This window comes from Armigeres subalbatus, chromosome 2 (assembly GCF_024139115.2).
Source record: "Armigeres subalbatus isolate Guangzhou_Male chromosome 2, GZ_Asu_2, whole genome shotgun sequence".
Lineage (NCBI taxonomy): Eukaryota > Metazoa > Arthropoda > Insecta > Diptera > Culicidae > Armigeres > Armigeres subalbatus.
This window is the reverse complement of record NC_085140.1, coordinates 399,197,417-399,212,675: the sequence shown is the minus strand read 5'-3', so window position 1 is coordinate 399,212,675 and position 15,259 is coordinate 399,197,417. Positions and strand designations below refer to the sequence as shown.

Sequence of the window (15,259 nt, the reverse complement as noted above, 5' to 3'; positions counted from 1 at the left end):
GATTTCAGCCCACGAGGGCAGGGGATCCGCCTGCGAAATGAAACTGAGTGGTAATAAATTTGTCACTCATATTGGTACACCCCGTTAGGCATAAAGATGTTAGGCGTCCATTATGCCTAACCTTAATGGACGTTAGGCATAATGGACGTTGGGTATAATGAACGTTTTTCATAAAATGTGACTGTCGTGCACTTACCACACTGCATTCAGATGGTCCCACTATAATGACGTAGGAGCTTAATCGGTAAGAAGGATATTAATTTGTATGATTAAAAATTTACATAAGGAGAGCTTCAGCTCAAGTAAAACCGTAATAGCTGACACGCGTAAATTCCATGTGCAGTGCAAGTCCTTCCAAGTTTCCTGGATATCTCCAATTTTTTCGTGCAAGAGATGTTAATCGTGTGATTTGTATAAGGGTTTGTGGCAATTCTTTTTCCTTACGACAACTCTTGAAAGAAGATATTCCAGCAAGACAGAATCCTTGGTCACACAGCAAACATTGTTCAGGTCCAGTGTAGAGATATATTGTCGTTATCGTTTCCGACGGGTTTATATGATATTTCCTCATGCAAAAATCACAAGGTGGAGTAAATCGTGAAAAACCTAATAAAGAATCGTATGGAAATTTCGTATGGGCATTCCACTACGCGCATTTTCGCAGGACAACGTCTGCATATTCTGTTAGAATATATAATAAAATGTACCAACCTTTCATGGACTGAAAAAGCATCCACCACCAGAGCTCAGATTAGAAGAAATTTGCCGAACACGAAATCCATTTCGCTCTACTTTGGATGGCTTAAATAAGAGATTGAGCACAATTATTGTTAAACCGTCTAAGACGAATTAAGTACTGTCCATTTAATTCCATCAGGTAATTTTCGTCGAGTCGAGTCGAGTCAAGTACAAGACACTGAAGACGACCACACAGTTGTGGTCGAAATACGTATCTGCAAAGATAACGAAAATTACCTGGTGGAATTAAATGGACAGTACTTAATTCGTCTTAGACGGTTTAATACATTCCACTAAAAGAGCTTAATATATTTTTCTGACAATTATTGTTGTTTTTGACGTTTGACGTTGGCTTTACAATCAGGATCAAAACTAAGCAAGCTGTCTGGTCGCTAAATTTTGGTTAGAGCTTCAGTATATGAAGATTTACAACGATAAATGTGCTTAACGAACCACATCATATTAGGCTAAGGTTTGAGGCACATACCCTACATGATCAGTTTCTTTTTATTTCCTTGCATTTTACACAACAGCAAAATATTAATACATTTATATAAAATTTCTCTTTCAGAACGCAATCTAAACCCAAAAGCCGCCTGTCTGAAGCGGAGGGAGGAGGAAAAAGCCGAAGATGGCCCCAAACTGCCCCCTCACATACTACACCAAACGCCGTACCCCTCACTACCCGTAAGTAACCTCAAGCAAGAACGAGAGTGAGAGCACTGAGATCGCGCGTGTCGTATCGAGACATCGATAAGTAGCAAAAAAAATCGTAACCGTTACTTCAAAATTCAAACCCGTACCGGCATAATTAGGCTGAATGCGAGAAGCGAGATACCGTACGCCATTGATCGAGCGTGTATGATACAACCAATAACCAAGTAAAACAGCACGTGCTAAAATGCAATCTTTTCTTCTCTAATTTCTTCCATCCAACAACCAAAAATCAAACAATCTACTTTCTGTGTAACGCGTGCGTCCCTCTGATTATCACCCACACAACAACTACTACGACAACAACTGGCTATTGGTTCGGTCTCTTCCCGCAACCAATCAACCGACAATGAATCACCCAAAAAACCACGTGAACAATTGTAATTGTGTGTGCATGCGTTTCATCCAAATACACAACCACCTACAACTTCAACTTACACAATGAACAATCCGTAACTCCGATAAAAACAAAATCCAACCGTTCGCGTTTGTGTGCGTGTGAGTGTAGGGCCCGCCGCCAAATCTTCCCCACAACCCTGGGCCACCACAATAGCATAATAACTTTAATAACTTAATTCGAAGATAACACTGCAAGCAGCACACATGTACATATGCAACCGTAGCAGCAGCAACAGTGGAATCGGCTGCCGCAACTTCAGTAGCACTAGAAGAAGCAGCAGTAGCAACAGAAGCAAAATCAACAGTAGTAGGAGTAGGTGAATCGTCGTGCGAGTGCTGGCAGGGTAGTGATTGGTGGATGTGGTTCTGAGATATGGTGTGACTGCGAGAACAATGAGTGAATGTGTTTAAACGAAACAAGAAAGGTTTGTGACACCCGTCGTGTAATGTGTAACAAATTTGAGCTATCCTTTTAAGTAGCTGTCTGTATGTTGAAATACAAAGCAAACTTCAACAGGAATTCAAAGGAGAGGGAGATCGAAGGATCAAGGTTTTGAAAACAGAGCAATGGCACTTATGGACAAACATCTGCAGACACAACACAACCCTCTACAACACAAGATTTACAGCGCACTAGATATTGAACGTTAAAAAATCTTATTTATTTTAAACTAAAGAATTTTAACATCACAACGATCAGACTGTTTTTATTCGTGTAGAAAAATTAACCTTTCAATGAATAAAGTCAAATTGGGCAGCTGGATAAATTTATATTGTTCTCGATATTGTTTCTGTTATTTCTTGATTGATTTTGTTAACCACTTATTATCATTCCTTTACGTTAGTTTGTTTGTTCCGCCAGGCATAGGTATTGTCCCATATGTGCATCCAACCACTTTATTTAATTAATACAGAGATGAAACATTGCATTCTTGTTAGTTTTCGAAGAAAATCTTCTTGGACATATCGGAAAAAACAATACAAGCAACCGTGTTGTGAATTAAATTTCATCAAATTAGCATCCAAGTTGGAAAAACGAATAGTATGAACTATGACATGGAAAGGTTGAAATGTTTTTAAAAATCTAGAAAATAATAATCTCAACCTGAATAATGTAAGCTATGGGAAAGTCTTCTGAAGTCAGAATACACATTTGTGTAAATCTGTAAACATAATAATGTTCCTACAAAATAATCCAGAATGTGATTTACGACACCTCTACGCTCAATGGAAATTGAGCATATCATGCATGATTACATATGATATAAACAATCAATCGGATTTCAATAATGTTTTCCCATTTTAAAATTATTTTCCCATTCTGAATCGTGTTAAAGTTCACAGGTAACTACAGCATGGATGTTATAGATAATACCACATAATTCATTCGTTTTTTCACCTTGTATATTTCCGTTATTTCAATATACTGCAGTCATAGGCATATTTGTCCCATGTTTGCTGGGATCTCCTATGTACATGGAACAGTTATGCGCATAATAGCAGTATACTGCCCATGATCGCATATTTGTAACATTTGCATTTTGGTTGATTTTGTAAATCGTTTGTCAATCCTTCCCACAAACTCAATCATTTCCAGCTTACCACAGATATGCAAGATAGTAAATCCTATTTTACTGCTGTGGGAATAGATGCAGTAAATTGAGGTTTCTGATCGATTCACAGGCTTTCTACACAATGAACAAAAATGCGATTGTTACAAATATGCGATCATGGGCAGTATATCAATTATTAGTTTTGATATGGGATTTAGATGGGTTGTGATAACAGATAATTATCTTAGTAGGCTTGAAGTCACTTTGAACCGAATCAAGGTTTGGCAAGGTAATAAGACCCTACGCAAAACAAATCAGTTCATGGGAGAGTATTGTTCATACTTATCTAAATAAAGAGTACCTCTATTGTAGAGTTCATGTTGAACAGTCGACTAATGGTGAACATTAGTCCTGTCTAAAAAGCAGCTTGAAGTCGCTCTAAGTTATTTCCATCCCGTTTCCATTTGTTGACAAAAAATAACGAGCAGAATGGGAGAAACTTCGAGCGACTTAAACCTTTCATTAGACAGTACAGGAGTTTTTGCAACTGGTAAAATCATTCACACCATAAAAAGTAGGCTTGAAATCATTTTTAGTTTTATCGATTAAAAGATTAAAGGTGAGACAACTCTACTTAAAATTAAATTATATGTTCTTTTAATATAAAACTTTTTCAGTTGCCCAATTTGCCTTAAAACATGACCAATATAGCAATGAACAACAGTATTGTGCTTCTCTGAGTAGTAAATTGATGCTTTGTTTACATCAAGACTTCAATAACAATCAATTGAACAAAACCAATCACATGCAATCAAAACCAGTATTTTGATCAGTTTGACCTTCGTACTTAATTTTACTACTCATGCTCCCTCTTACTCTGACTGTCAAATCTGACAACAAAAATTCAAAACTAACATGGCTACTTAGATACGTTACTTAATTTTCTGCTGAACTTTCAATACTTACGAAGCATAGACTCGAAATCCGCCTCTGTGTTTTCTTCCGTACATTGCATTGCCACTGAAATAAACATCAGTTCAGTGTACAAACTGATCTTTCGTTCCACTGTTTTTTTTTTCGAGAAACATTTAGTGTTCTGCTGAATTTTTGCTGTAAGTTTAAATATCATTAGATTTAGTTCAGCTTTCCTCTACTACCACGACTTCAACTTACTACTTGCAACTGTCTTGACCACGGAGAGTAAAAGCCTAAGTCTCTCTCTTAGTGAGCGAAAGCGCAAAACTAGCGCACAAAAAATCAGAAGTACTTTTCCGAAAATGTTGTACAACCTTTGTTTCTAAGGTTTCCCCAATTCTACCAAGAGAGAAATGATTTCATGTGATATATTATAAATTATAAAGGCCGCGAGCGCAAAATTTCAGCACATCCGCACTGGAAGAAATTTTCACGACACGATTCAACAAAGACGAGGCGCACGTAACAAAATTTCCCTCTCGATGAGAAGAAAAACTGATTCTCTCTGCCCCCCCTAGAATGGTAGCTAGTTAACTAAGGTTGCATCACAGACCCTGAATTATTGTTACAACACTGATAGATTTCAAACTGCATCGAACGGTTTTTCCTCCCATCGAAACGCGGCGGTTTCGGTCAGTGTGCCTCGTCCACCCGTACGGGTGACAAATTATAAATATGGATGAAAAAGGAACTTACTTAATATTTTTTCTATGAAACTAGTTTTGTAAGTAGATGACAAAAACACACAGACAGGCCCTAAAAGTTATTTCAACAACACATCGCAGCAACAAGATTATAGAAAAATTTTATCATTAGTTATTTTTAATTTTATTTAGTTTCCTCTTTTTTATATTGGTAGTTTATATTTTTATACAAAAAAAAACTGCTACAGAGAAGAAAATATGAAAAATACAAATCAAGAAACGTGCTAAAAAGTAAATATTTTTTTAAGCCCATAAATCACTGAAAACGACCGGAGTAGACAAGCAGACTAGTATAGACAATGTATTATTGATTGTAAAAAAGAAGAGGAGAAATAAAAATAAAAGGAGAAACGAAAGATTTCTTTTTTGTTTTAAATACTTTTTTCAAACGTTTATTTTTATTAAATTAATTTTAATGAATCGAGCCGAGAAAACAGCAAGGCACAGAGATCTGCCTTCTCTGCAGACAGATATGAGGAAAAAAGTATTTTTATGGAAAAACCTATATATTTTATAACGTTTTATATTCGCGGACGTGAAAGTAGAGTAAATATTTTTTGCAGGCAAGTAAAGATGTGCACATAAACAAACTTAATTTTCAAAACTAAAAAAAAATCAAAGGCACAGTCATTGAGAAACGTTGAAACTTATTTCCTGTGTTATTTTATATTAGTTTTTCTGTTTTTGAAGATAATCCATTTCGAAAATAATGCGGGCAGTCCTAATAAGAAATTTAGAATTTTGTCTACTGAAATCAAGCAGACATAAAACGGCCATTAAAGTTTGAGAGGGAATCATGATAAGTATTACAAAAACAAAAACACTAAAACAATGAAAAGTAATATCGTATCTAATGTAACGAAGTAAGAAGAACGAGCGGAACTTGATCAGTATCATTGTAGGAACTAAGCCAACAACCATGCAAATATTTCACTCAAACTCTTTTAAGAATTATCGAAAGATACCAAAAGATCGAAATCATCTCTATATCTAAAAAAAGAACGAAAATATTAAGCAAACCAGCAGAGGTATTTATCGTAAACAAAACAAGTTTCTGTGTTACAACAAATTGCAAATAAACAAAAAAGAAAAACAATGAAAATTAGTATAAAATGATTGGAAATGGTAAAGGAATAAGTGAAAACAAGAAGAATCGAGAGTGTAAATGAAGGAGAAAATGCAAAATCTAAATCAGATAAATGAAAATCACAGTGTATATTATGTTATAAAAATAAATGTGCCATTTTTCCATAATAATTCAACTGGGGCTTTTCGCTGTATCCGAAATTCAAACATTCCCATTGTTTTCCACTAATTTTGTATTATTTATCGCCAAAAATCCTGTCAAACCACAGCTAGCTAAAAACTAATCGAAAAAGTCACACCCCCGCGAACACCCCTACCGCCCTGCCTCAATCGATCGACGGCAACGATTGCACCTTCCTCTGAACCCGGATCTTGTCCTTGAACACCGGAACTTCTGCCTTCATGACCTTCCCCTGCAGCATCACACCGTTATTGTTGCTCAGAGTGCCCCGCTCCGACATCACCAGGCCCGCATCCAATCCCCTGATCTCAGCCCGTCCAAACATCTCATCGCCGAAGTGGGCCGACATAGTTTTGAGCAGCACCGGCGACCGAACGACCGGTTTACGTGGAATCCTTGGACACACCGGACGCCGCGGAGTCACCTGGAATAGCGAGTTCGTCGGAAAGTGGCCACGGATGTGTCCACCACCGGCGGCGAAGGTACCCTCGCTGCCGATGCTGCTGTCCAGCGAACACTTGCTGTTGTCGGCGGTTTTGGCTTTCTCTTCCCCGTTGGCAGCCAGTTCTCGGCGCTTTTTCTCCTGCTTGATGGTTTGGAAGTTTTTGATGAAGTTGCGCGTCGATTGGGAGATCATTTTGCCGTCCAGAAGTACTGTGAGAATTCATCAGTTTGATTATGAACAACGTTACTTAAAAAATGAATCATCTAAGATCTTGACTTACGTAATTTGTGACCGGCGGCGGCCGTGACCTTTTCCCTATAGTGTACGTCTTTCTGAGCTACGCAACCCTGCAAATCGAGAACTCGCAACGAGTAGAGAGCACTTATAACCGGGGTGATGTCGTCTGTCGATTTGAAATTGTTCTCCGAAGCAAGTAAAACTTCCAGCTTCCATAATGGTTCCAGAGCGCTCATGTGGGTGAGTTTCAGTTTTTTGATGTTCAAAACTTTCAGGTGGTTCTGTAGAAATATGATAGAACAAATTAAGTAAATTGAAACAATTGATTCAGTTACATTTATTTGTCGATAACTCGAGAATTTTAAATTGGAATACCCAAGAAAAACTATAAATTGACATCGCGGTAGATATGAATTGTCTTCTTGTTGGCATGAAAAGAAAGTTGAACATGTTCAACTTCTAGACGCGAATATAAAAACCCTACCAAGAATTTCCCCATACTCACCGCCAGCGCTTTCATGCAGTCTTCGTCGAAATCAAACCGTGCCGCTCCGTCCAACAACTGCCGCTCGATGTGAATCTGTTCCAGCTTCTTCAAATTTCCCAAATTCTCCAGCTTTGCGATTTTATTGTATCCCAGGTACAGTTGTTTTAAGTTTTTCAAACCATCCAAATTCTCAATCTTCCTAATGTTGTTCCACTGTAGATAGAGATGGGTCAGGTGCGTGAACCCTCCCAGTTTTTCGATCCGGGAAATTTGATTGTTGTGTAGATACAGGACAAGAATCCGTTTGGTAGGGTAGATGTTCGCCTAAAACATGTTACGATGAAGGAACACGTTTTCATTTGGGGATACCGATGGTAATCAAAGAACAAGGAATAAAAAAATGTGTCACCCCGTCGTTTCCAAATAGTGACGTCAGAAATCAATAAAATCCAAAAAAATGGCACATTCCACAAATGATCTACATATTTAGAGAACATGATTTTTCTTCGAATTCGATTAACCTCGTGCTAATTCACCATACATAAAACATGCCGTTCGAATTGTCTACAAAACAATAACCGTAAGCACGTGCACTTTTTGATCCTGAAACCGAGCAGTACACAGGCATTTCATTCGTCATGCAATCGCTTATTGAAATTGCGTGACCCGGCAAAGCACCTTACTTCTACAGTGGAAAACGCTACTTACGATTTGGGTAATATTTTTATCGTTCAAATATATATGTGTTAGATTGGTGTTCGCCTTTTTCGCGGATTTCTTGTGCTTCATCTCTATGCTGTTCGCTGCTAAATCTTGCAGGATTTCGCCAGCTCAATTAACTGTTGCGGCACACTCCTCGAACCTATCCTTGAAAAGCAAACTGGGAAAGTTCACTGGACGACAGCTTTCTGTTGAACTCTGTGAAGTCCATCAGCTTGCCAGCAGACAGTTTCGGCGAAAAAACTATATACCTACCTTCCTGATAAACAACCGTGTCAAACAAGCCGTTAGGGACGGTTGCTATCGTCTTCCAGCCCCAAGTCCGCGCTGTTCATCGATGTTTATTTTTATTCGTTAATAAAATCAACCAAACTAATGCAATAATGCTCTTCAATGGGTTGAATGAAGCGGCGGAAGTTTTCTCTGCAGGTTTCTTTTTATTTTAATTTTTTCTTTTGACGCTTTGCCAGGTAAAGGGCTCCATGGGAATTTATGGAAAACATCCTTTGAATATACTTAGAATTGTTTCCAACAGGGTTTTCTTGGGAATTTATCCTATTACTAGCGAAAGAAACCCAGCTTTGCCCGGGTGGTGAAAATGTCATAATGAACTATTTGCAGCACCGCACTCTAGATCAATTTACGTGCGTTTGTTTTTTTCTTCTCAACAGCTGACCCAAAATAGTATTTTAATGATTTTTTACATTTCCCCGTTAAATTCACCAACTTTTTGTATATACAAACCTTGCGGTTCTCAAAACGAATCGATTAGGGAAAAAATCTTGCAAAACGGTCAACCCGTTCGGGAGTTAAATCGTCAGGAAGGAAATCACAACTCATTTTTATTATATAGAGAAGAAGATTTTATGTACCTATCAATAGTGGGCAATGAGTAACAATAAACAAAAGTTAGCACAGTAATGATAGAGTTATGAAGAATTGTAGAATCGCACACCCTTTAAAGTGAAGCACTTTTCAAAGGCATCTTCATCTACAATACGAACAAACTTCAGTGTCATTGAGCACCTGTTTCACAAGGTACTCAATATCAATAACTAATAAGCTTTCTAAAACCAGATGAAAATGTCTGTATATAAAACAAAGTTGGCATTTGCACGACCGCGCATCACTCAAGAAAAGACTGCACAACTTTTGCTAATTTATATTCGTAAATAAATCTATATTCGTATATAAAATATAAATTTTTAATTTGCTAATTCCCGAGCAAAGCTTGGGAGCAAATCGATAACTTGTTTTGATGTTGTGAAATCGCCGAATATGATTACTTAATATGATATCATTTTGGTCGTTTTAATGGTTAAAATAACAAAATGCATAGCAGAAAAATCTTACTGTGACATCAAATCGAAAACTATTCCTGCTATCGATGAGAGCAAATCTAAAAATAAATTTGATATTGGTTCTGATAACAAAATAAGTACACAGTTTGATGTCAGATCATACAATATAGAAATCTACAGCAAAATGAGATCAAAATATGTAATCAATTATGATGATTCATATTTGAAAACAAATTTTGATTTCAATTTGATGTCAAAAACAAAATATGTTTTCTAAATGCTCTCATTATGATTTCAGGAAAGGAAACAAGGAAACTGTAAAAATTTCAAATTCAAAATCCAATCTCAATGAAATCAATGAAATAAAATTTCGTACATTTTGTATGGTAATTTCCAATCTTGATCATTTGTATATATAACACGAAGTTGTGATAATCAACCGATAATAGAAAAATCGATATGTGCTAATTTTTGTTTGTGTACTCAACTAATAGAATTACAAAACCGTAAAATATCGAAATCATTCTGAAGAACCAATTTGTTTTCTCATACGAGACGAGCCAGCCTTGGGCTGAAAGTCTCTTTAATAAAGATATAAAAAAATGTTTTCTAGATAAATTATGTACGCATCAAATTGTATCAGAAAAATGATTAATTTTTGGCAAGACAAAGTTCGTCGGGTCAGCTAGTTTATGTATAAAGGAGAATTCAGCTTCAAACAATGTCCATATGTTCTTCTTTATATGGTCTCAAATAACAGAATATTATATCCTGACAATCATTCCTTGTCGTGGCGCCGGAAGTGGGTACGACAAGTAGGATATGTCCTACGCACGAATTTTCGTGGGTGGGACAGTCAAGGCATTGATTATGCCGAGCAGAGCATAACATATTCACCTTCACGAAGCAACTTCGGCATGACTATTTAAAACAAAGATTGACTTACTCAGTTTTCTTCATCACGTATTCATTCATATGATTGGTACTGAGCAAGATGAATACAAATAAAAGAACCCTGGTACTGAGAATGGTCACTGCGTTCGAGGAAAACATAATAAGCCTTGAAATGATATGGAAATGCTAATATCATCTTCCAAACTTGGACGTACATGTTCATGATAGCATTAGAGGCGAAAGTATAGAATTGATAGTTCCGTTAGGATACGGCAGGCATGAAGAATGTTTTTATAGAAGTCGATTTGAAAGCGAGCGGAGGGCAATATTTGTGATGGCACATATCACACGACCTTCCTTCTGCCAAGCTCCCGTATGAAGGGGGAGGGAAGAATATCAGTGTGGAAGCTGATATATCTCCACTGGCCAGTAAGTAACGTAGAAGTAACACACACGAAATCATTAATTTAGTTATAATAAGCCTTGATTATGTTGACTTTTGGTGCTAAAAGTGTCCATCAGTGGAACTTCGGGGTCAGATCTATGTAAGTAATTGTTTAAATCATTATATAAGTGTTCAGTTCTACAGAAATTTATTAGTTTTCGAAGTCTAAATAAATTCTGATATGATCAGCCGAATATGAACATGTTACGAAGTAAGAGTGACGAAGAGGCTTCATCAAAAAACATTCGATTATTTTAAGCTCTTGTTGCAATACTGTCTGCACACCTAAAATCGCTAAATTCACCGAATTATCAACAGCAGAACTATTTGGTAAATGATTTGAGCATGAGCATGGGTATGATTGACCGCCCACGGTTGCTCCTCCGTTATTGCCAGGTCAGCTGTAATTACACAGAGAACCAATAGATAATGTTTGGGACTAACATTATCTTCAATGTGTAAGAACTGGTGACCAAAAATTAAGCAATACTAGTGCCGGCCGTGTCCGAATGCAGGTCAATTAAGGAATGGGTAGGAAGATGTTGATGTGATACTTGCTTTGATGGAAGCCGACGAGTCATCTGCACTTCCACGAGAAATCACAGGGATGTTGGATATATCGGGTAGGTAGTGTAGCAGGGTTCGTTTTGGTAAACGGAATGCGGGGTGTAGCGTGTAGTTTGATCAACGTTTAACAAGAACACAATCGAACGCGCACTAATTAATTGAACTACCGACCGCACAAAGCAGAACCAAATATTTTGATGATCGCGCGATCGTTCTGCGTGATCAACTAAACACGATAGGAGGCGTCCTGATTTTTATTTGTCAAATAATTAACTCACCCGCACAAGGCAGAACAAAGTATACCGATGATCGCGCGATCGTTCTGGTTAACATAACATGGTAGGACGCGCACTCACTTTAATCAATTTCCCGATTATCATCTATAAACAAACTGCACAAACTGCATAAAACATTAGACACAGACCATCTATAAATTATTTTTTTAATTTCCTGACTTTTCCTTCCCGGATCACGGTGGCGTAGTCTAAGCCAAAACTATAATGAAAAATACATATCATTACTGAAACGCGGTACACTTCGATCCTTAATTTATATGATGTATTCACTCATAAGACACAGAAAAGAATAGAAAAAATTGATATGATGACAAGAATTTACAAGGAATAAAATTAATGTATAATAGATACAAATTAGGAAAGGTGTGGAACAGATATTGATAATTTTAAAAGGCAGATCTATAACGAGATGTTTATTGCTTAACATAATATTAAAGAAATGAATGAGCGGCATCCAAATATAGTTACAATAATGCTGTCCAATGAGCAGCCCGAAGCAGCTCGAAGCTACTCCCATCCTTCCCATGTCCAAAACAAAACGAGCTAGAAAAAAAACCACGAGCCACCTCGAGCCGCTCACTGGACAGCAGTTCCAAGGGTTAATTTAAGAATATGCACCGACGATTTTCAGCAGACAATAAACCCGTTTGATTCTACCATGCGCGCAATAAAAATCAACTGTGGTCCTGGTGGAATGTTGTTGCATGAACTAAATCAGTGGTGAATTTGTCCGAATGCGTGGTTAATTTAACTGAAAATTTGTGGTTGGTTTAAAAACATGGCGTAGTCTACAAAATAGTAACCGTTACCATGGATTTTTTTTTCTGTGTACGGAAAAGCGGGTATTGAGTGGCTGCAACTGCAACTTCGGCACCACCAACCAGCTGGGAACTGATCACATACTACGACCGGACAAGATGCACTAACGCGAGAATAGTTAAATTACGGCACAGATTGAAATTGATTGAAATGTAAAGAATTTGTCCACTTTCACTTAATCAAATTGAAAATCATAAGCCAAAAACCAGCTGAAAATGAAATAAAAAACGTCACGAAACACGAAACATAACCGATCGCGATGGCTACTACGACCAAACTCTATTTGGTAAATGATTTTACCGATTTTTAGTGGTTTTGACAGTTGAACAAAGGAAAATATCACAAAGAATCGGTGAAATAACTTCCGAACAGTTCTGTTGTTGGGATTGCAGATAGAATCACAACTACTGAATCGATTCAATGGGCACTTAACAGTTTTGCTCCCTACAAATCTTCAGGGGAGGATGGGATTTATCCCGTTTTACTTCAGAGAGGTTTTGAGCATATCAAACATGTTTTGAATTTTTTTTTTTTTTTTGCTTTATTAATCGTGCTTGGGTGCTTGCTTAGATATTGAAGGTGCTTTCGACAACGTGTCTTTCGATGCAATATTGGAAGCCGCACGTTGTCATGGGCTACCTAATATAATTACTAATTGGATTCACCAGATGCTTAAAAACCGACATCTCTACTCGACATTACGTCAAGCAGTGATTAGGAAATGCGGATGCCCTCAAGGGGGAGTATTATCTTCACTTTTGTGGAATCACGTTGCAGATACGCCTTTTAGTTCTGAAATCAATGTAACTGATACAAAGTAGGAAAGGTGTGGAACAGATATTGATAATTTTAAAAGGCAGATCTATAACGAGATGTTTGTTGCTTAACATAATATTAAAGAAATGAATGAGCGGCATCCAAATATAGTTACAATAATGCTGTCCAATGAGCAGCCCGAAGCAGCTCGAAGCAGCTCGAAGCTACACCCATCCTTCCCATATGTCCAAAACAAAACGAGCTAGAAAAAAAACCACGAGCCACCTCGAGCCGCTCACTGGACAGCAGTTCCAAGGGTTAATTTAAGAATATGCACCGACGATTTTCAGCAGACAATAATCCCGTTTGATTTAACCATGCGCGCAATAAAAATCAACTGTGGTCCTGGTGGAATGTTGTTGCATGAACTAAATCTGTGGTGAATTTGTCCGAATGCGTGGTTAATTTAACTGAAAATTTGTGGTTGGTTTAAAAACATGGCGTAGTCTACAAAATAGTAACCGTTACCATGGATTTTTTTTCTGTGTACGGAAAAGCGGGTATTGAGTGGCTGCAACTGCAACTTCGGCACCACCAACCAGCTGGGAACTGATCACATACTACGACCGGACAAGATGCACTAACGCGAGAATAGTTAAATTACGGCACAGATTGAAATTGATTGAAATGTAAAGAATTTGTCCACTTTCACTTAATCAAATTGAAAATCATAAGCCAAAAACCAGCTGAAAATGAAATAAAAAACGTCACGAAACATAACCGATCGCGATGGCTACTATGACCAAACTCTATTTGGTAAATGATTTTACCGATTTTTAGTGGTTTTGACAGTTGAACAAAGGAAAATATCACAAAGAATCGGTGAAATAACTTCCGAACAGTTCTGTTGTTGGGATTTCGGTGAATTTCAACGAAATTCACAGTATCTTCAGCAGAAGGACTTCATTCAAAATGCACGTCTTTCACGATTTTTATGGAATATGCACTGGAAAAACTGAAAAAATAAATAAAAAAAACCTTGTATACGAGAAGGGCAAAAATGTTCTAGATCCCCGATAGAACACTTTAATTTACCCATGATATGAAAGAGGAGAGTTTATACTTTCGCGTAATGGGTATTTCAATGAAATAACATTTTCCCACAGAGTACCGTGAAATCTGTGAACTGATTTAAGTGTGTGTAGGTCTGATTTCTACACAGAAAAAAATTCCATGGTAACAATTACTATTTTGTAGACTACGCCATGTTATTAAAACAACCACAAATTTTCAGTTAAATTAACCATGCATTCGGACAAATTCACCACTGATTCAGTTCATGTAACAACATTCCACCACGACCACAGTTGATTTTTACTGCGCGCATGGTAAAATCAAACGGGTTTGTTGTCTGCTGAAAATCGTCGGTGCGTATTCTTAAATTAACCCTCGGAATGGTAGTTTCGACCGCAACATTTTTTTGCGTGTAGGTCTATATAATATCATCAAATATTGAGCAGTTTAACTTGTTATTAGTTTAAATGAATTATTAGAAGCCCATGGAAAGAAGTTTTGTAGAAACCTGGAAGGACTAAGAAATCACAAATATCCTTAAGTCCGCATAAAATCTGGTCTGCGATCGGCTGTTCGGCCACATTGAGAGTTGACGTAAAGTCAATGTCAACTTCTCTCCCCGAACAGCCAAGATAGCTGTGTGGTGTCGGCAGCCAGTTATCTAGCTAAGAATAACGCTACGGAACCCTAATTCTTGGTGTGATGCGGCTTTATGCTTACTGTGCCTATGAATGAATGGTTAGGGGGGTCTAAAAAGAACCTAACCGCTAATGGAGCCTGTGAAGCACCAGGGCACCCTTCACAGTATTGAGCCCTTACTGTGCTAACCGGAGCTATGGCGTACTTGACTTTTTGCTTCTCCGAAATA

General features: G+C 37.5%; 2 protein-coding genes across 10 annotated transcripts in view; one reads left to right on the top strand and one right to left on the bottom strand.

Annotated features, from left to right (window-relative positions):
- The window catches only part of LOC134213265 (protein daughterless), a 124,618-nt gene extending 118,278 nt beyond the window's left edge, over positions 1 to 6,340 (top strand). For 8 of the 9 annotated variants that reach the window (XM_062692143.1, XM_062692138.1, XM_062692144.1 and 5 more), the window contains 2 exons: positions 1,310 to 1,425; positions 1,961 to 6,340. In XM_062692143.1, the coding sequence (XP_062548127.1) occupies positions 1,310 to 1,425; positions 1,961 to 2,005 (161 nt within the window). In that variant the 3' untranslated portion in view covers positions 2,006 to 6,340. Of the gene's footprint in view, positions 1 to 1,309; positions 1,598 to 1,960 lie in introns of all 9 variants that reach the window. The other variant, XR_009979425.1, reaches the window with a different exon arrangement.
- Positions 6,341 to 6,384: 44 nt separating this feature from the next.
- Positions 6,385 to 8,487, bottom strand: LOC134213266 (protein phosphatase 1 regulatory subunit 42-like). Its single transcript, XM_062692145.1, has 4 exons — positions 8,228 to 8,487; positions 7,538 to 7,843; positions 7,076 to 7,313; positions 6,385 to 7,004 (listed from the first exon to the last, which is right to left on the bottom strand). Exons 1-4 carry the CDS (start codon positions 8,306 to 8,308, stop codon positions 6,496 to 6,498), a joined length of 1,134 nt encoding a protein of 377 aa, XP_062548129.1. The 5' UTR covers positions 8,309 to 8,487; the 3' UTR covers positions 6,385 to 6,495.
- Positions 8,488 to 15,259: the final 6,772 nt, after the last annotated feature.